Source organism: Eschrichtius robustus, chromosome 5 (genome assembly GCF_028021215.1).
Source record: "Eschrichtius robustus isolate mEscRob2 chromosome 5, mEscRob2.pri, whole genome shotgun sequence".
Taxonomy (NCBI): domain Eukaryota; kingdom Metazoa; phylum Chordata; class Mammalia; order Artiodactyla; family Eschrichtiidae; genus Eschrichtius; species Eschrichtius robustus.
Window position 1 is genome coordinate 31,073,760 of NC_090828.1, and position 22,139 is coordinate 31,095,898.

Genomic DNA, 22,139 nt, shown 5'->3' on the forward strand with positions numbered 1-22,139 from the left:
CAGGCAAGAGCTAAAAATCAGGGACACCTTCAGTAACTGTTATTATCCCAAGTCTACTAAACTCTACACTTGTACAATTGATTTCTTTTAACCTGACTTCATGACATTGCCTTTATCTTTCACCACACTATCTAAAATAGGCTTGCCTCTCCCCAGTCTTCATCTTTACCTGAATTTGGCTTCAGAGAAATCATCTCTATCTGAAATTTTATTATTTATTTACTGCTATGCAATTTTATCATCTATTTACCCAACGAGAATGACAATACCATAAGAGTGGAGCCTTTATCTTATTTACCTAGGTATTGCCTGGCATAGAGAAAGTATCCAATAAATGGCTGTTCAATGAATTCATCATCATTCGATAAATTCTATCTTCTTCAATTCTGAATAAATCATTTGAATGCTAATTCTGTCAATCTATCATACTACCCAATTCTCTGAGACAACACCTATTGAAAATTTGGTAAGAACGCCTTTCATGTCTTCATCCAAGTTATATATACCCAATATTCATCAAATTCTGTTGTTTTGTTAGAATATAGCAAGAGGGCCCAAGTACAGAGTCTTATAGTATACGTTATTTAATTCCTTTCAGAGTGACAATGCACCTTAATTAGCACATTTTGGGAAAGGGCATCCTAATGCTATTACCTAGCTTAGTGCATAATTTGGTAAAAGTCTCAATCAGAAAACAAATGGAAATACCTTTATTAATATCAATGTAAACTACATGTATAATATTTACCTGGTTTGTCAGTCTAGAAATCCTATCAAAAAGGAAAGCAGACACTGGTTGTTTCAGAGACCCCAGCATTGAGGTGGCTAGTGACCACTTTTTTATTTTCCTTTTCATTTGACAAAGAGAAATCCTCCGAGGATCAGCATTGAGATCACTAGTTTCACCAGTTGTTTCTGGAATTCATCATCTTTGTGAAAATTGGTAATTTGCTTCCTGCCCGCCAGTCTGAGGACTACTCCTAATTTCTAATGATCAGGAATAGTCACTCAATAATCACAGTCCTTTTCGTGCACAGGGATACAAAGCGTCTAGATTTCCGCTTGCTGGCAGCCATGCTTTTCCAGTGTGAACGTCATTCTCTTGTGTGCATGAAGATAAAATTAACACAGGAACCGGTGGCTCTGCTTTCCACCTGACAGCTGTTACGTGCTCTAAACAATGGCCCACCACACTTTCTTTCTCGTGCTTTAAAAATAGCTTGACTGTCTAACTCTTAAAAGTTTTGCAAGCCTCATCGTGTGCAGCTGCTTAACTCTTCCTACATTGATTCTTTTAGATCATTGTTACTCATTTTGCACACCATTTGCTTCTCTCTTTCTCTTCTCTACACAGCCAAGCTTATCAATTAGTTCTTAGAGTAGCCACACTAGTGCTTCAGATGCCTCTCCCTTTTCTTCTAAGTTATCACCATCATGTCAGTACTTCTTTTGGGGGATCTTCACTCTTGAGTTTCCCTTTCTTGTTAGGGTTGTCATCTAGGTATCTGCAGCAAGCACCATTTCTCTCATTTACTACTGAATCCTCAGCATTTAATGCACTTCCTGGCACACAGTAGGTACTCAAGAAACATCTGTTTAATCAATGAGTAAATATTCTCTGTAATTCCTTCATTTTGACTTCCTAAAGCTTAGGGCATTCACCTGATTGTGTCCTTGAACTCTTCCTCATTTAATAGAGATGGTAGATGCTTTCTTTTAGTATTACCATTAATTCTTCTTTACCAATCAGGTTGTTGTTTTTGTTTTTTTAATAAGTCAAAGTTATATCTTAAATAGTGGTACTCAATTCAGCTTTCACAATATTCAGGGGTATTACTTACTGATGGACAATAAATAAGATCCCTGGATATAAATAAAAACTTATATTAAAAATGTTAAAATATTATATGGCATTATATGATATATATTAACTGATAAATCAGCATCACAGTTATCAGAATATACAGTTTTATAAAAATTCTCGTGTGTATTCAGTGTTCAGGATTTTTGTCTTATTTCTGAGAATGCATATGAAGGTTCCTCACTATATAAAAAATAATTTTAAAAAGAAAGTATTAAAACAGTAGAATGGGTTTAATTAACTTTTTTCATGCCCATCTTCCATTGGATACTAGAGATACCTGACTGCCCTCTGAGAGGAATGTCTCATGTGTATGAAGGGGTTATATTCAAAATTTGACCCAAATCTTTTGTTGAAATGAGAAATCAGATTTATAATTTACTTCGACTGTGAATGTCTACCAATATTTCTATCTTAATACAAATTTCAGCAAGCAACTAGCAGAAAATAAATTGCTGAATCACAGATCTTGAAAGAAAACCAATTTATCTATCGTCTTGATTTTAGGGATAGTCATTCAAGACACACACACTGTTTTAAGAGACTATGAGACGTGGAATGTTAACAACCTTCATTGTCAGGAAACTTCCTAAAATTTCGCCTGAATGCCTCATGCATCACTTTAAGCTCATTTCCTCTCATTGAACAGAGGCAGGACAGCTGGTCAGCATCTTCCATCTGCACTGCCTTCAGCCTTCCTCTAACTGTGTTACACAACACCCTTCTGAAATGGGAGTAGGAGGCCAATTTGAAACAGGAGAGAAAACTCTCAGGGGAAAAAAAAAAAAATCTTGTGGGATATAGCGTTTTAAACTTAACTTTGAATGGGGCTATAGATTAGGTCAGGGAATGGGCCAAAATACTGAAGTGCTGTTCCCTGAATAATTCAGACTAATTCTTAAATAGTATTAGGAGGTCATAAAACACCAGGCCTGGATATTAAAGATGTTTGTGCTTCATCAAAAAGTCTTTGAATGTGACTCTCTGGCATACTGCCAACAAGGTCAGCTCTTTGGGGGAAAACCCTATGCCAAAGGCCAAAGAGGCAGCTGTGTTATTCAGCTCCTGAGAGCTTCCAACTCAACACCCACACAAGCTCAATTATGAACAAATTAAAGGGATCCAGACTGAACATAGTAATTCTGGTAATTTAAATAAATAGAGGAAAGTCTACAATTAGTAGGAAAAGATTGATTTTCTGGAAAACCCAGAAAATGACACCCTAACCCCTTTGAATAAGCATAGTTACATCTAATTATTTAAAAATAAATTCCCTTTATTCATCATTTTAATCATTTCTGATCTGACTTAAATGTGGCCACATGCATGCCAGCAAAAGTATCCACAGATACTGAGGCAGAATAGCCTCAAAAAAATCTATAACTTTTCGATATATAGGAATTAATGACCCTGAGTAAAATTATAATCAGAGTCTTACACCTACATTTTAGATCACATAGATAAATGTTGTTACTCATTTCTACCTTCTTCAAATGCAGAGAAAAATTTAGAGTCATTCAGAAAGAATCAAAGATTCAATACTGGGGAATCTATTAAAATAACTCACTATATTAATAGAATAAAGAACAAAATACACATGATCATCCTGTATAGATCCTTAAAATCACTTAATAAAATTCAACATCCATTCCTGATTAAACAAAGTGAGCAAATAAAAAACTTTTCAAGAAGCTAGGAACACAAAGAAACTTGTTATATTGATCAAAACATTTCTATCAGGAACCAACAGCAAACATCATAAATTAATGGGCACACGCATGGTTGAAGCGTTCCTCTTTAATCTTTAAATTCATTTTTGATGAGCTGATCTCAAGTTCATGTGGGAGAATAAATGCATGTGAAGGGCCAAAGTAATTTTACAAAAGAAGAAAAAACAGAGGAAGATAGCTCTATAAGTTATCAAAATACAGTGTAGTCGGATGACAATTGAAACAGGGTGATACTGGCATGGGACAGACCAATGTATCAATAGAACAGCATGTCTGGAAATCACCCTATGTATGAAAGGGAATTTAGTATTCAATGTGACTGCATTCCAAATTAATGGGGGAAGGACATAAAAGTCAGTAAATGTTATGAATAATTTGCCTATTTACATGGAGAAAAATTTTTCCACCTCATAAACCATGAATAAAATTATTGCTAAACATGGAAAAAAAACCACCAAGCCTTTAAACGTACAAGAAAATAAATGAGATAAATAAAACCAAACAGTCATGAAGGAAAAGATGGAAATATTTGACTATAAGACTAAAGCCTTTTTTGTAGTAGAGGATATCACGATCAAACTAAGAAGACAAATAATAGATTGCAAAAAGTTATTTATAACATACATAACAATATTCTACAGATGAAAAAGAATTAACAAATGGAAATATTTTCGGCAAAGAATACGAATAAACAAATCATAGAATAAGAAATACAAATGCACCAAACCCCCTTATCCAAACCAAAAAATACAAACTCTCAATTAAGTCCAAATTTAATCAAAAGGGGAAAAGTAAATAGTAAATCAAGATTCATTCATATAACCTAACACTATACAATTAGTATAAAGAAACACAACGTGTGACAGAGATGTTTGTACATAGATGGAATGGCAATTAGGTAGAGTATTTTCTATAAGGATATACATAGCAAACTATGTTAAAATCATGTTTGTATCTCAGAAATAAAAGAAGGAGATGGGGATGAGAAGTCTTTATTTTTCACAATAAGAACTGTCTGTCTTTGGAAACATAAGTGAAAAGAAATAAATGGAACCCACTCACCTTGAAAATAATCTGAACATAATATGCAAATGAAAATACTAGCTTAGACTCAGCAGCAAAAATGAAACAAATAAAAACAAAGAAGGTACCGATGAGGCTTATTAGCCTTTGAAGAAGTTTAAAGGCTTTATAAAGGAGGAATATCCAACGTAAATTATGCAATAAATAGGAGGTTTATCTTTTTCATTTTGAACCATATGAAATTGCTGTTTTTCTAGGTCAAAAACAATCAAATAGCACTAATTTGCTGTTCAACCTAAATACCTCAATTTTTTAAAACTTTTTGAAGAAAGGATCTTGACCCTGCTGAGAGGATTATTCCTCTCAGCAGAGTCACCAACCTTTTTATCAAATATATGAATTCCTTCTGTTGGCCCAGTGCCATATATGGAAAACTAAACTACTTACAATATCTTTTTCATCTAATCAAACAGGAAAGACACTTCCAAATGTTTACCATTCTGGTATCACCTGAGCTTATTCATTGAGAAAAAGCAACATATTTATTGAGCTCACTCAATTGTTCTGAGAATAGGGGTTCAGAATGGCCCTAGAATGTTGACCTCAGAGCCCTCTGAAAGACTGTTAGCTTTAATTTGGCTTTTCCTGGAAGGGACCAAACTTTGATAGTTTCTTACAAAATGTTTTTGTAGCATATTTGACCACTTGTGCTGTATGGTGCATTTAAGCCAATGCTTTTAGTTTGATATCTGTATCCTGAAGAAAATAGCTCATGACCTTTGCCCAACTATGTAAAATTGAACAAACATTACTATTGTCATTTATGTTATAAGTACAATAAAATGCAAAGGGTGACTGCTAACTTCATATTTTGCAAGGGCTATTTCAATCTAAACGAGAACATTTCTCAGAAACAAAATTTTCAGTAACAAAAAATGTAAACAGAAATACTGTTTCTGGACATGGCTTAGGTTTTGTTTTTATGGAACTGATAATTTTCTTCTTTCTTAAAATGGATGCTATATTTTGCTTTTGCAGGGACTTTTAAAAACCGTACTACTGGCTACTTTTTTTTTTTTAATTAAATGAGGAAAAGAGTAATATATTTCTTACCCCAGATTAAGAGCAGTTTTTACCCATTCATCTTCTTTATAGAGAAATTGGGAAGACAGAACAGGAAATATTTATCAAGCACTCTATAAAAACAAATTGCTCCTTAAATTATTAGTAGTAATCTGTGTCACTGTCACACATTATTCCTTTGGTCAGAGGTTCACGCTTGAGAAAATACCCCTTTTTGACCAGTGCTCAAGACAGCTTCCTTATTAAGGCTTTCTGTCAGTCTCTCACTATAGGTGATTAGAGCAAATGTATCCCAGCGATCTAGTTAATTTATAGAAAATAGAATCAATTTCTCTTTTTTCATCGTGACTGAACATCTTTTTGAACTCCTATAAATGAGTAACAGATAAGCACTATTTATCAGATTGTTTCATGGAACACGCAGTTTTGATTATTCCATTTTCTTGGTGCTACTAATGAAATATGTAATATGCCTCGGAAAAAAAAAAAAAAAAAAAAGCATTGGCAAAGCTTGGCCTCTGAGCATTCAGGAAGCAGTGAATATTTTGCTGAGAATTTATTTTGCACCAGCATCCTATTCCAATAGTTCTCTCTCTCTAAGGACCCATGGGAGTGCAACAATGTCCTTGGGTATCTGAGATATCTTCCCGGATCTCACATTCCAGGGCCTGGAGAACAGAGTTTGCAGGGGCCCTTGCTCTGCCCTGGCAGCCAACAGTCACCCAGAAATTCCTTGTAGGACTCAGAACCTCACTGAGATTGTCTGGGCACGAAACCAAGGTACCTTGACTCCCTCAATCTGGCAAACCCAGGGACCCCTCTTCCCTCTGGTATTACAGGATTTGGAGATGGGCACTTAAAGAGATAGCTCTTCTCCACTGCCGCCATCCCCATCCATTGCACAGACAGATGGGATGCCCTGTGGAAGAGGATTCATTGAACTGCTTTATCTTCCCAGGCCCTGCAACAGGTATGTACATGAGAAACAGAAGAACACTAGCAGAGGTGAGAGTACAAACGCAAAGGCAGGTGAGTTAAAGATGCTTATGGTATTCAGATCCTCCAGAAGGAATACTCCTATTTTTCTGACCTATATATAAAAATGTCACTTATCTCTCTTTTAAAAAGGGGTAATTACGATTAAATGTGTGACAGGAGACAGGAAGATAGGATGACCAATATCCCCTCTTCCAAGCTTCAGCAAACCCTGCCCCCTAAGGTTGGAGTTGAAGAAACAACGGCAGGACATTCAAGAAGATAGATGGGCTGAGGCTGGACAGTCGATCTGGATGTCACCTCACCCTCACTTACCAAGGTCCATGCTCTTTGAGGCTTTCAGATTCATTGATTCAGGCTGCCTGTCTGGTGTCACAGATCTAAAGTTGAGGCGCGGATCCGGAAAAAATACTGCTGAATCCACCCCAGAGCTGCAGAAAGAAGCCATAGGCCATATTTAGGTTTAGAATAAAATCTTATTTTTTATTCAGCAGTTCTCATTTTGAATACAGCCCCTCATCGCTCCCTCCGCAGCTCCCAACCAGGCATTTTCAACTACTTCATGAACCTCAGGTTTCTTTTACGAGATATAGCAACTCTGTTTTCATGCATTTTATCATATTCTGCAATTTAAATAATATTCTCTGGCTAATATCATGTTTTCCTCTTCACTGATTTCTGCTAATTGGGATCCTGCTATACAATATATAACTTTAAGTGGGTAAAGCAAACCCAGAAAGCACTGGTGCTTCAAAGGATGTCACTAGATATTAGCAGAGCCTAAAGGCAAGTTAAGAGAGATCTGTGGGCTAAGAACGCCCTTCCTTTAAAAACAAGTGTAAGGGTTGTATCCTTTCTAGAAAACCATTCTGTTGAATGACTAATGGCTGCCGTAGTTTGGTTTTCTACTTTATTTAGGTCTATTTTCTAAAACAAATGTTAATGCTGAGCAAATAGTCTGCTCATCAATAATACCAACAGGAAGTAACAGGAAAAGCACAGCTGACAATTTAGACAAAAGATACATCAAATGCCCATTATAGGCTTCCTAGTACTTGTATTCAATCTCAAAGAATTCCATTTCTGATGAATATATTATTTATTTTGCTTGAGGATGGAGGAGATTATATAAGGGAATTACAGACAATGCCTCATTTCTTGATCTAGAAATAAATTATATTTATATACTTTTCGTGAATTAAATTACAGCCACTTTCTCCCTTGGTACTCTCCCTTGGTACATGTATTTACAAAGTAAATATGGTAGCTCGTTTCAACACAACTTTAATCTTAAATACAGTAAAAACTCAAATCAAGTATCCTTGGTAAATCTGAAAGTACTGAGGTTGAATTTTTTTCAAACAGTTGGGATTTGACATTGTAAAAAATAAAATAACCCCAAAATTCAACTGTCATGAATGAGAATCTTTCTAAAATGTACTGGGGATCTCGATTTCTTAACCAAATACACCAAAATAAGTTTAATCTTTTCTTGAAACTTATTAGTCATGTATATTTAGTATTGCCTTGCAGCAACAGTAATATTGCTGAATGAATGGGCCTCTGTTATTGTAATAGAGTGTAATATAGTATAATACAGCACAGCATTCAAAAGCACAGACTCCAGAGCAGGTCTGCCCATTTCTAAATACTGGCTCTGCTCCTTACTAGCTGTGGGACTGGGCAAGTTATTGAACCTCTCTGTGCTTCCATTTTCTTATGTATAAAATGGGTATAATTACACTTCCTACCTCCTAGAGTTGGCATCAGATAAAATGAGTTACAAAGATTTGCAAAGTAAGGAGAATAGTGTCTGGTGCAGAGTAAGTGCTGTAGAAACATTTAGGAAACAAACAGATAAACACATAGACCTTCTTTAGCTTCCCAAATGACTAAGTTTCTGCTTTTCAAGTTATCCAAGTTTTTTTTACAGTTTTTTTGCCTTCTCTGTTTTTGTCAGACTCTCTGTGGGCTTGTGACTAAGAGCCCTTCTCTCCTTCTGTTTAGAAGGAATGATGTTTAGGGCCCTGGGCTTGGGAGCGAGATGCTAGGGTGGGTGGCCTCAATTTACTAGTGCATAAAATGGTCAGTGTATAGCACAGGGAACTACATTCAATAGCCTGTAATAAACCAGAATGGAAAAGAATTTTTTAAAATTGGACAGTAATAGAATTTACTTAAGAAAGTTATTGTAAGGATGAAATAAACTAAGATATGTTAAATACTGACAATAGTACCTAGCACACAGTAAGAGCTCAACAGAGTAAGCCATTAATCCTTTCCTTTGTTTCTGTAGGTTAGCGTGGTCTTTGAATGAGGGCCTGAGGCAATCTCCAGCAAAGAAATTATACAATCTGCCCTCCGTATCCTCAGGTACGGCATTCAAGGATCACCCAAACTGGGATCAAAAATATTCAGAGAAAAAAAATCCAGAAAGTTCCAAAAAGCAAAACTTGAATTTTTCATGCCCTGGCAACTATTTACATAGCATCTACATTGTATTAAGTGATTTGAAGTATATGGGAGGATGCTATATGCAAATACTATACCATTTTATACCACGGACTTGAGCATCTGCAGCTTTCGGTATCCGCGGGGGTCCTGGAACAAATTCCTCATGGATACCGAGGGACAACTGTACATTTTTTCATGAAAATTTGCACAAGAAGCTTAAATCAACTCTTTAGAATTATGAAGGTTTTTCTTTTCTTTCTTTCTTTTTTTTTTTTTTTTTTGGCTTCTTTCTTGGTATCTGGCTACATGCTCAATAAAGAAAGCTACCGACATAAAGCATATTAGATGTGGTATCTAGTGATAGTGGACAAATATGTCAATTGTAAACAAAAATCCTGACCTGCTAGTGCTGTTGACACTGGCTTGGCATAATAGCAATATTTTAATTGTTTTAGCCCACTTTAAAGAAGAGTTCTGAGATGCCATGGTGAATATGAGCTTCCCCCTGAGCCTTGATGTTTTGGAAGCACTTGCCTTTAAATGTGTTACTCGACCTTTATTTGCACTTAGTTTTTCATCCTTTGATCTCTTGTGATGACGTGGTTTTAGTGTCAGAGAGACTCACGGCCTTCATGGAACCAGTGAATTTAAGAGCTGGAAGACCTTAAAGGTCACCTCATCTAACTCTTCATCTTGTAGATAAGACACTGAGGCCCAAAGAGGAGACTGATGCTTCAAGGCCACGCAGCTGGCCAGTGCCAAAGCCAGGACCAGACTGTGGTTTCTTGAACTCTTCCCAGAGCTACAAAAGCTTTGGCTAAAATGGTGGCCAGCCTGGGACACAGAGGTTGTTGCTGATCTTGAGCCCACAGAAATCAGACTTTTCCCTCTTACTGCAGTTTCATGCACACTCTCTTATGCAGCTTGCATTTTAGGTTAGTTTTTTGTTTCAACAGTGGTTCATATCATGAAATAAAAGAAAATTAAAGGGTGAATCAAAATAGATGCCACATGTTATAATGAATACCTTTAGGGAGGAGGTTTAGAACCAACATGAATATTCCTCATTAAAACAGCTCACGCTGCTCAAGGCAGGCTATGGGAATCTACCCAACTAAGTAATGTTTTGGTTAATCCACCTTATTGTTTTATTTATTTATTTATTAGCTTGGTTTCTTTTCTTTTCTTTTCTTTTTTTTTTTTTTTTTGATGTGGACCATTTTTAAGGTCTTTATTGAATTTGTTACAATATTGCTTCTGTTTTATGTTTTGGTTTTTTGGCCATGAGGCATGTGGGATCTTAGCTCCCTGACCAGGGATTGAACCCACACCCCCTGCAATGGAAGGCAAAGTCTTAACCACTGTACCGCCAGGGAAGTCCCCACTTGACTGTTTTAGAATACTTTACCAAACCAGGCATTACGTGACAAATTAAGAATAAGAACTCAAATTTTCCCAAACTCTTGAGAAACAATTACCCCCATCCCCATTGAAAAAAAACAAGATGACGATGCAATAACATGATGTGGAGACACCATCAAAGATGATCAAAGAAAATAAAAAGCTGCTTTGTACATATGAATGTAACATATATTCATATATGTGTGTGCATATATACATATACATACCTGGATATGTCCATTAAATTGATCATGGTGATATGTACCTCTGTTACCATTGTTTTGAACATGGCCAAGTGTACACTTTGAAAACCTTCAATAAAAGGACCCCTCTTGCCATGGTACAAAATGGAAACAAGGCTGATATCAGATTGGCAGATATTTAAGGAAGGAAGGAAGGGTAATATGACACATGATGTGATTGGAGCCAATGTGAACTTCTAATGTACCTGAATAATGAGTATAGTACTGAATTGGTTAATGTGAAAATATCTTAGACACATACATTAGACTAGTAAAACAGTTTGTAATTTTTTGCTCCATATTGGAAGTTTTTGGTGTGAGAGGGTGACACAATGATTAACCATAAAACATGACATATTTTAATTTTGAAGGCAGTTAGCATGTGCTCATGGCTGAATGGGCTGCAGCGGAAGCCGTAAGTTGACAGCAGGCCAAAGACGTGTCTTAGATAAAGATTGTATTTCCCCCATGAACAACCAGGGAATCTGTCAAAGAGAAATGATATTCAATGTCAAATTATGCTGCATAATGAATGAATAAGGGTAGCATGAAACATATGCCAATGTCCTGAATATAGTGACAAATCAGGAATGTGAAAGACATAGAAGACCCCCCATGAATGTTCAAGGAGAACTGTCTGAAATAAAAAGGCAGGGGAAGGTTTTGAGGGGCATGTCTGAAGTCTCAGGTGGCCATGGATCAGCTTCAATGATTGGCTACTCTGAATGAGAGTAGATGCAGGTCACATGTATGAAAGAAAGAGAGACAGAAAGAGCAGAACTGAGAGAGAACCAAGAGGGAGGGAAAATATGAACATGTAGGGAATAACCAAATGTTGCCTGAACAGCTAATCAAATTCAGTATATTCTGTCTGCTGTTGATTTGTCTTAAACTCTCCCTGAGACATCACAGTAAAAAATTTATTTCCTTTATATATATAATATGTATATAATATATATACTTATATCATATAATATATATAATATATATTATATATAAAGGAAATATATATAATACATAAATATGTATTTTTTAAATTTAGACACACATATTCTAAATGTTTGTCAAATAATTATTGACATAATAGTACAAATAAGTTCAGTAAGTTCCTGATTTCATTTTGGTTCAAAGTACAGGCATAAGTTTAGTTTGATCAAATTTGTTTTTCACTTCTCATGAATTAGTAGCTTTCTGTTTTACAAGACTGGTTCCATCCCTTAAAGCACTACTTTTCCCTTTCAGGGGGCTTTTAACTTTTTTTTTTTTTAAGACAGGACAGCCTCCTTTGCTCAGCCCTCCTGGCTCCCTTCCAATGTTTCCTCCGCTGTAAGTTTCCAACATGCAAACCCCTACTGCTGCTGGTCACCTAGGCAACACAGCAGTTTGCACGATGGTGCAGGTCACAGGATCCCAGGAGAGGGAGAGAGAGGGAGGGAGGGAGGAAGGGGGAGGGGGAGGGGAGGGGGAGAGGGGGAGAGACAGAGAGAGAGAGAGAGAGAGATTCAAAGCTTTAGATTTGTTCCTTCCATTTCAAAAATGTCTTTGATTCTGTCCCTTCCTCTCCAGCTATGCTGCTCCTCCCTTCATTCAAGCCCCTCTCCTCTCTTGCTGGTTGTCCCAGACTAGTATCCTTGTCTATGGTTTCCCTTATCCATTTATTCTCCACAAGTGAACTCACCTAACATGATATTGTCAGGCTTCAAAGCCTTCAATGCTTCTCCACTGCTCTCTGGAGATGCATGGTGCTCACAGAGCATGGTAGACAATGCCCTTCCTGTAGATTCTTTCCCCAGATACTATATGTTTTAGCCACGTTGAACACACTGCATTTTCCCTCTCCCATCATTAGGTTTTCCTAACCTAAATTGCCCTTCCCACCTCTTTTCTGCCTAGTAAGTTCCTTTCTATCCTTCAAGAAACCTTTCAAACACTACCTCTCCTGTAAAAAACCTTCCTTGACACCTACAGACAGTTAGTGGCTTTTTCTTCTAGGCTCCAATGACATTTTGTATCTCATGCTCAGCAGGCTTCTTCCTAATTATCTGTGTGTCTGTCTCTTCAAGGGGACACTGCATTCCTTGCGGGTAGGGATGCTTCCAATCCATTCCAGTACCTTCTACGGCGCCTAGTTTAGAGTTCCAAAAATAATTTTGAATGGATGAGTGAGCAAATGAATGACAATGATCAAAAGAAGACTTAAGACTGAGAAAAAGTTACACTTTTGATTGAAAGGAGATTAATGTCAATGTTAAAAAGAGCAGTTCTAGAAAAGGGTGAGAATGGAAGCCTAAACACAGCGAGTTAGGGAGGGAGAGGGTGTAAAGGAAGTTGCTGGTTCACATCATGTGATGAAGATTTACAGCAGTGAGAGCCAATATAAGCTGTTTTTCAAGATCGTGGAGAAATATGCTTTCCTGAAAAGGGAAGGGAAGAAATAATGTGGCGACATGGAAGCAGCCAAAAGGCAGTTGCTAATTCTCAATGATTCTAGCTCTGCAATATCTCTGAACTACCTCTGTCCCCTGAAAGGTTCTCACCCGAGAAAGTTTCTCCCCATCATCCCCAGCACAGGTCCTCAGTAAGTTTCACTGCCATGGCCCCAGGAGGTATCCACAGAGTCTCTGGCTTCTAGCAGATATTAACCCTCCTCCATTTACCTAATCCTTGTTTTTTTTGTTTGTTTGTTTTATTCAAACAGAAAGTCACAAAAATTATAATCCTTGTTGTACACAACTAAAACCCAATCTTATCTGCTGAACTCCCACAATAAGATTTTACTATCTACGAAATGAAGTCTGATTTCCTTATCCTTGCATTTTGGGCGTGATCATCTGGACAATCAGCCACGAAAGAAGTTGCACAAATCAACTTACTTTCCTACCTCCATCTGTTCCTTCTGCCTTGCCCTCTCTCTGAAATTCTCTTCCTTCTGGGGCTCTTTTCATGTCCATGCTCCTATTCATATTTTAGGGTTCAGCTCAAGTGTCACTTTTTCCCCTAACATTTTCCCTGCTTCCTGTACTTGGGAATACTCTCCTTTCTCTGCCTCAGCAGCTCAGGGCGTTTTATCTCTGTCTTCTGGTAAATATCACTTTGTACCTTGTGTTCTCGTTTGTCACTTTTACCTATGTCTTCTGGTAAATATCACTTTGTACCTTGTGTTCTCGTTTGTCACTTTTACCTATTAGCCTACCATCGTCTTGAGACTAGGGTTTCCTTTTGGGCTCTTGGACCCAATTTTAACAAGTGTTGGGGGGTGGGGGGCGAGGAGTTCTCCCATACTTCCAGTAATTCTAGGACAGCAGCAGGGGTTTGGAGAACTCAACTAAATTCTGACACTATCTACCTGGAGATTGCATCAGATCCCACAGGTTGAGGGCTCAGTCCTATATGACTGCCCCCCATACTCTACTTCAGATGCCAGTTTCAAGCTCAGGTTGTCACCTGTGCTTCAGACTGATGGGTTATAGATTGGAGGTTCCACAGACCCCTTCTTGAACTTCAGACACCAGTCACAAGTCCAGGTTGTTACCTCTACTTCTGACCAACTGGCTATAAATCAGAGGTGCCCTAGACCCCTCCTTGGGTTCGATTAGTTTTTGATGGTGGCTCTCAGAACTCAGAGAAACATGTTACTTACTAGATCACTGGTTTACTGTAAAAGAATATAACTCAGTAACTGCCGTATGTAGAGCTGCCCAGGGCAAAGTATGTGAGAAGAGGCGCCGAGCTTCTATGCTCTCTCTGAGTGTGCCCCTCTCCCCACATCTCCACATGTTCACCAACCCAGAAGGTCTCCAAACCCTGTCCTTTTGGGTTCTTATGGAGGCTTCATTACAGAGGCAAGATTGATTAAATCATTGGCCGCTGTCAACTGATTTAAGGCCCATCTCTCTGGATGGGACTGAAAGTTCCAACCCTCTAAGCACAAGATGGGCTCCACTGGCAACCAGCCCCTTCCTTAGGTGCCTCCAAAAGCCACCTCATTAACATAACATGACACCTTAATCAGTCTCAATACTTAGGAAATTCCAAGGTTTTTAGGGGTCAGTGCCAGAAATGGGATTAAGGCCAAATACATTTATCTTATTTTGAATACAATACCACAGGTTTATATCTGATTTATCTCTGCACTATTCCAGCAGTTTTGTGCATATACCCTGGGTAAACAGTAAGGTAAGATGAGTGAAATTACTTTTAAAATGGATTTTTTTTTAACATCTTTATTGGAGTATAATTGCTTCACAATGGTGTGTTTGGTTCTGCTTTATAACAAAGTGAATCAGCTATACATACACATGTATCCCCATATCTCCTCCCTCTTGCATCTCCCTCCCTCCCACCCTCCCTATCCCACCCCTCTAGGTGGTCAAAAGGCACCTAGCTGATCTCCCTGTGCTATGCGGCTGCTTCCTACTAGCTATCTATTTTACATTTGTTAGTATGTATAAGTCCATGCTACTCTCTCGCTTCGTCCCAGCTTACCCTTCCCCCTCCCCATGTCCTCAAGTCCTAAAATGGATTTTTTAATGCTACCAAACTGTCATTTTTGATTCAGAATTGAGGCAAGCAATGCAAAGAAACATGCAAAATTAAAAATGTCCAGACTTTTGCTCAAGAAACCCCCCAGAGATACTGATCTAGAACATTATTGTGATTATCAATCTAGTTCAAGAACTTGTATTTGAGTAAAAAAGTTGACTTCAAAAATGTAGGAGTCGGAGATAGCTAAATATAGGTAAGCTTCTGGCTAATAGAGTTAGTCATACTCTTGTTGTATTGCTTTATTTTTAGCAGATTGTAAAAAACAAAACAAAACAAAACAAAAACCATAATAGTGATGTTTGAAAGAAAACAGCATTGCTGCAAGAAAAATGAAAGAACTTCACAGGATTATCATGGGACAAGAATGGAATAAAATACCCAGTTTTAACAGCCATAATAAATACAGAAAATAGCAAAGGGACAAGTTAATGATTTTTAAAACTCATCAGAAGAACAAAATCTATGAATTCTACTAGTCAAATGGTATGTATGCTTAGTAAATCTCTCTCTCTCATGCTTGTGTGATTCTAAAAGTTATTGATTTTTTTGGTTTCTATTACAGAATGGATATAATATTGGGCACTCTTTTCAATAGTTTAGATTATATATGGTGCTGCTTTAATTTTTAGATTCCATTAACTTTCTTGGAACATCTATTTTTAAAATACCTTTAGGGTTTGCCAATTACAAATAAGAAAAAAAAAAGCTTTATGTCTTCTCAGTTTTGTTTTATACCTTCCCATATAACTTTTTTTTTTTTTTGAGTTCCACCCCTCTAGTTTTTAACTTGGTAAAAGAAAATTCAACAATTTTCTCATATATTTTAATAAGACATGATGAATCTTAAATTCCAGGAAGCAAAAATGAACAAACTGAGGTATTAACATTAGCTATGAGAAGTTTTCGCTGGAATTACAGATACTATGAGATTTCCATCCTGGAAAGAAATAGAGTTACAATAAGGTTGCTGGGTTTTCCCAGAAAAACCATAACGGGGTACATTTATGATATATCATTTCATCGATACCTGTGGCTGTAATCTTCAAGGCCCAATTCCAGAACTGGATGTGGTGGAGGAGGAGAAGGTCCTCCGCTCTCAGCCCATCCATCATTGGGAAGCAACAGCTCTATAAACAAAGAACAAATAAAGCTGTAGTAAGCAGGAGGCAGAACCGTCCAGCGCCTGGTTTTGTTTCAGTGCATCTCTCAGACATAATTTTCACCAACACAGAAACCAGCCTTGAAACAAATAAGTCCTCATACAGCACTGAAGGATTCATATGCATGCTAATACAGCCTGTACGAGGAAATCTAAGCCTGATAATGTGTCTTTATGCTGGTGACTTGCTGGCAACCTGCTGGCAACCCCTGGCAAGTGAAGTCCGTGCATCTTAACTACCTTTTCCCACCTGGGAAAGGTAGACACATATTCACTACCTGTGATCTGTAGAAGATTAACAAGCCATTTCTTTTATGACAATGTTTTTGTAAACAAGACTCTAAAATGAATGCTCTGGATTAAATGGTGATTTAAGCATTTGCCTCAGTGACAAAAAGTACTTAAAAAACTCATGAGATACAGTGTATCTACTCACCATTTAGACACCATAGAGGTAAAAAAATATATATATTCTTTTTGCATCTGTGTTGTAGTGGAAAACCCTGAGTTTGGGGCCTTGGAAGCAAAAGACTGGGGTCTGAATTCTAGTTTTCCTACCTGCTAAAAATGTTTACTTTTTCAGTCTATTTTATATGGAAAAAAATAGACATGTATACTGAATATCACAACAACTAATAACAAGTAAGGTCTGCTGAGATCTTATTGTGTACCACACATTGAGCTAAGCCTTATGTATCATTTAATCCTCATTATTAATGAAAATATTAAATAATGTATGGAAAAAATTATAGAGCATCGTGTTTAAGAGTATAGTTTGTGAAGCAAGACTGCATGTTTCCAATCATGTAATGCTGTAAGAACTTGGGCAAACTACTCAACTTCTATAAACATTGGTTTTTATATCTATAAAGCAGGGATAAGAATACCTTCATTGGAGGAATACAAGGATTATATAAGATAGTGCATATTCAAGCAGTGATTTGTAAGTGCAATGAGTGCCAATGAGTAAATAAAGGATTATTATTCTGTACACCATAAACTCTGCTGCGGATCTATTACAGTGAGATATTTGCAAAAGGTGGACTCTATTGTTAGAACAAGAAAATCATCTCTTTGTCCTTGAGAAATGCTGCTGGTAACAACTGCTTTGACTTGCCCACATACCAGGTCTGATGGTTAATTTTATGTATCAACTTGACTGGGCTCAGGGTGCTCAGACACTTGGTATTCTGTGAGGTTGTTTTTGGGTGATATTAACATTGAAATCAGTAGACAGGGTAAAGTAGATTGTACCCCCCCTTATGTGGGTGGGCCTTATCCAATCAGTTGATGGTCTGAATAGAACAAAAAGGTTGACCCTCCTTCAAGCAGGAGAGAATTCTTCCTGCCTGACTGCCTTCAAACTGAGACATTGCCTTTTTCCTGTTCTTGGATTCAAACTGAATCACTGGCTCTTCCTAGGTCTTGAGCCTGCTGGCCTTCAGACCAGGACTACACCATTGGCTCTTCTGGGTCTCAGCTTGCCCACTCACCTTGCAGATCTTGGGACGTGCCTGCCTCCATAATCACGTGACCCAATCCCTTACAATAAATCTGTGTATGTACTCTATATATACATGTACAAACACACACACATACACACACACTCCATTCGTTCTGTTTCTCTGGCGAACCCTGACGAATACACCAGGGAAGGACTTGCTCCAAGCTCTGCCCCAGGGACCAGTATAAAATGGAGGCAGTTCTAGCAGTGCTGACATGTCCCAGGGAATGAGATTTGAAGCAGGAATCTGATAAGTAATATGGTCAGGGTACAGAAGCATGATGAGCCAAGGCAGCCAGCACTGTCCTCCTGCACTGTCCCCCACTCCGGTGATCTGGTAATATGGCAGCAGTTAGGCAGCCAAAGATTTGCTGAGAGAAAAAGAGCAGAGGGTCTACAAGGTAAATTGGAACAAGGGACATATTGGGACAACATCTTTTCCATTGGTTCTAATCACTCATCCTCAACTTCTCAGGCCATCTGTCACTCGTGGTAAACATACCTGTGACCATGTAACTGCCTGCTCAGAAACATTACAGTTGCACACGACTGCCTACAGAATAAAGGTCTGTGTCCCCGGCAGCCAACTTTATCTCCTGTTACACATCAGCCACTCAAGACTACTTATTGCTCCCAGACCACAAGGCCAGGTTTTCCTACCCCAGTGTCTTGGCTCATATAATTGCAAAACCCACTTCATCCATTAAAGTCCCACCCTTCTCCCACGGTTCACCTCAAATATCACCTTCTCTATGAAACCTTCACTGTTGCTCTGGGATCTGTCAGTACTTTTACAACAGTGGTGGAGAATACTAGTGCTCCCAGTGTCTGTGTTCTTCCTTTCTTCCTGGGCACACAGCTAGACCCTAGACCCCATTTTCCAGCCCTCTTTGTATCTAGGCTGGTTCTTGCCAATAGAATGTGAGTTACTGTGGTCAATGTTGAGCCCGGTCTCAGTGCTTAAGGAAGGGTATAGGCAACTTCCCCACCGTCTCCCCCGATCCCGTCTACTAGCTGCAACCATGAGTGGATGAGGCACCAGAAGATGGCCCAGCTACCAATGGAAGGAGCCCAAGTCGCTCAGTTCTCATTGGGCTGTGATTTGAGCAAGAAATACATCTTCACTATCTTTATCCACTGACATTTTGGCTTTATCTGTTAATATTACAGAAAATAATTCGTGTGTAACATTTACCATGTGCTGCTTTTGCAACGAGCTATCTATCGATCTACCATCTATTTATCTACATTTGTTTCTCTTACTGGACCACAGGTAACTTCCTCCTTGTCCTCCTCTTCCTCCTCTCCTTCCTCTTCTTCAGCATCTCCTCTGGTTTTATTACGATCATTAACTTTCACTTTTATTTCATTCACATGAATAATCTATGTGTTTTTAAAGTAATGATAGATGCAGAGGTAAGTATCTTCTCTGATGACTCTTTATCCTTGGTACTTTTTAAACAACAAATCTAGTTGCTGTAAAGAATATTTTTTTCCCCTCTTGGCCCAAACACCTTTGTTAAGCCCTTTATCACCGTGAAAGTCTGGAATTCTTATCCGCTAAAAATAGTATTTCTGGATGTCACTGAGCGTACAAGGTCATTTTATATATCGCCTGTGAACGTTGCACCTCTAGTCACTACTTCATCCATGACCAAATGACCCTTATTTTAATCACCATCTTTTATTGTTGTGACTTGTTTTACAGGATCCATCCTGTCAGGGCCAGATCAGAAAAGAAGGGCAAAAGAGTTTGTGCCCTGAGACTAGAACTCAGCAAGCTATGGCCCTGGCCCCAAACCGGCCCGCCAACTGGTTTTGCACATAAAGTTTCACTGAACACATTCATGCACGTACTGTCTACGGCTGCTTGCGCGCTACAGTGGCAGAGGTGACGAGTTGCGAAAGAGATCCTATGGCTCACAAAGCCTGAAATATTGACTACGTGGCCCTTTACAGACAAAGTGTGCTGACCCCTACTTTAGACTGTTTTTGAGAACAATAACACATTGTATTCATCGTTGCAGACTAGCGCATGCTGCACAACGGAGGTATCCCAGAAACATCAGTCAAATTGAAAAGTATAATTCAATTTCTGATCATCACTGCAGCGGCAGTGCCTTACGTGCTGTAGGGGGGTGGATACATGCAGGTTCCCAGGAGGGAAGATATTATAAATAATCACACTATTATGTGTCTCTTCAAAGGACCCCAGGGCACATGGATCCAGTGGGACAGGACACAGAACCGAAACATTTGATTTGGGGTATGGATGAAAGGCCTGAGAAGACCTCAGTGGGTGATCCCGGGCAGACTTGAGGCAACAGGCTACTGGCGCAGGGGCTGGAGTTCACGGTGAACTGAAAGTGGGGAGAAAGCAGGAGTAGAGCACAAAGGGAAGATGAGAAGAATTAAAGGAGAGGGAAGAACAAACCAGAGGCAAACTGTGCTTAGGCTGTAACTTGGCCCAGGGTGAGATCTGCCAGCAAGATTCTTCAGAAAATGCAGTGTTCGCGCACTTCATTACCATTCGAATGCTTAATAGGATTTTATAGTAAACCCCTGGGACACAGCCTCCATCCTATTACCATCTTGGAGCCCTACACTCATTCCACTGCGGGCATTGCGAGCAATTCTCCAACGCAAATGTGAATTTTCTGGTGTTACAATTTCTACAAACGTTAGTTCTAAAAATGCTTTTTCTCTGTAACAGCTTGACAGGAATATGTATATATAAAAAAATAACAGTGGAACAGTGGGTGGTAGTACTATTCTTACAAAAATAGATGGAACACAGCATATCAACATTGGACTTTTAAATATACAAAGGAAAGGAGGAAGGGAAGAAAAAAAAAGTTAATGTTTTGGCTGTAACAGTTCCTCTCCTCACTAGACGTTACATTTTGTCAAGTCAATCTTGTTTTTCTAAAGGAGCTCCTTAAAAAGGCTTGGTGGTGGCGAGTCAACACTCACTCAAGTTTCATGAGTCTTGGTGGCCTATGGCCACCTCATGTGCGTCGGAAACTTGGGAACTCTCAATGGTTCTCAAAAATGAAAATGTTATTAACACTACACAAAGACGCGATGAGCATGATATTCTTCTACAGCATCATGTCTATAAATTCTTATATATATTTTTTGGTCTCTCAGTCAATAGGCTTATATAAAAAGAAAGAGCATTCCATCTACTGGCCTCTTATAATTAAAATACAACAAATCTGTGCTTTGATAAGCCTAATTCTATAACCGAGTATTGTATTACAGATCCCCAAGGAAATAATGACAATAGATTTTCTGTGCTTTTCAAAAAATAATGTTTAATGGAGTCACTTCTTAAAAGAACTGGATTTTTGATGTTACCTTGGAAAATTGAGGTGGGAGGAGGAGGTGTAGCAGGAACCTTGTGGACCACGGATCTGTGTCTCAGGAGGGAGGGAAGAGACAGAACCTCCCAGTGGTTCTGTGCCTAAAGGACTCTAATTGTTCAGTGACATACAAACTCTGAACACGCTACTGAAGTTCCAAAGTATTACTGCATTTTATTTTTAACATGTGTTTTGGGTGGACTTTATTATTTAAATTTTTTTTTCTGGGTGTATCCTTACACTATAACTAGTTCTATAGTTTCATTATTTTAGCCTTTGCTAGCCTTCCTAGAGATATTATCCCATTTCCTTGAGTATCTCAATGTCCTCTAAAAATATACTACGTAATTATCACTTCAGCATCGATATTTTATAAGTACTGAAAAAGAAACAGGATGGGAGGTAATGTGTCCAATGTTCCTTTGGACATCATTGGTGTAATCAGGAATAAAACCCGGAACTTGGATTGTCACTGGACCACAAGTTGCTTGAGAATTAAGTGCCAATCAAGTTATATAAAGGCTGGAATGTTCTTGATCATTATTTGGACGCGGTAGAGAGAAGGCTCTCCTGGTGTAAGGGAAACTTGCTGTTCCTTCCCCAGATTCTCCTGCTATTGCGACTGAAGGACTCAGAAGGAGATGCTGCTTTGTCAAGAAAACTTTTAATTTTATTAAGATGAGGAAAGACATACTGGGTGTTTCTTTATCTGACACAAAGTAAAGTCAGCTTCTAATGGACACTCTTGGGATGAGGTGAAAGAACAGTTTCAAGAG

The 22,139-nt window shown here is 38.3% G+C and overlaps 1 protein-coding gene across 4 annotated transcripts in view; it reads right to left on the reverse strand.

Moving 5' to 3' along the window:
* PARD3B (par-3 family cell polarity regulator beta) overlaps window positions 1–22,139 on the reverse strand; it is a 1,041,870-nt gene that overhangs the window by 420,471 nt on the left and 599,260 nt on the right. For all 4 annotated transcript variants that reach the window (XR_011074130.1, XM_068544614.1, XM_068544613.1 and 1 more), the window contains 2 exons: window positions 16,363–16,462; window positions 7,009–7,124 (listed from right to left, as the gene is read on the reverse strand). Coding sequence is in view for 3 of the 4 variants with exons in the window: in XM_068544614.1 (XP_068400715.1) it covers window positions 7,009–7,124; window positions 16,363–16,462 (216 nt within the window). In the remaining variant the exon portion in view is untranslated. The remainder of the gene's footprint in view (window positions 1–7,008; window positions 7,125–16,362; window positions 16,463–22,139) is intronic.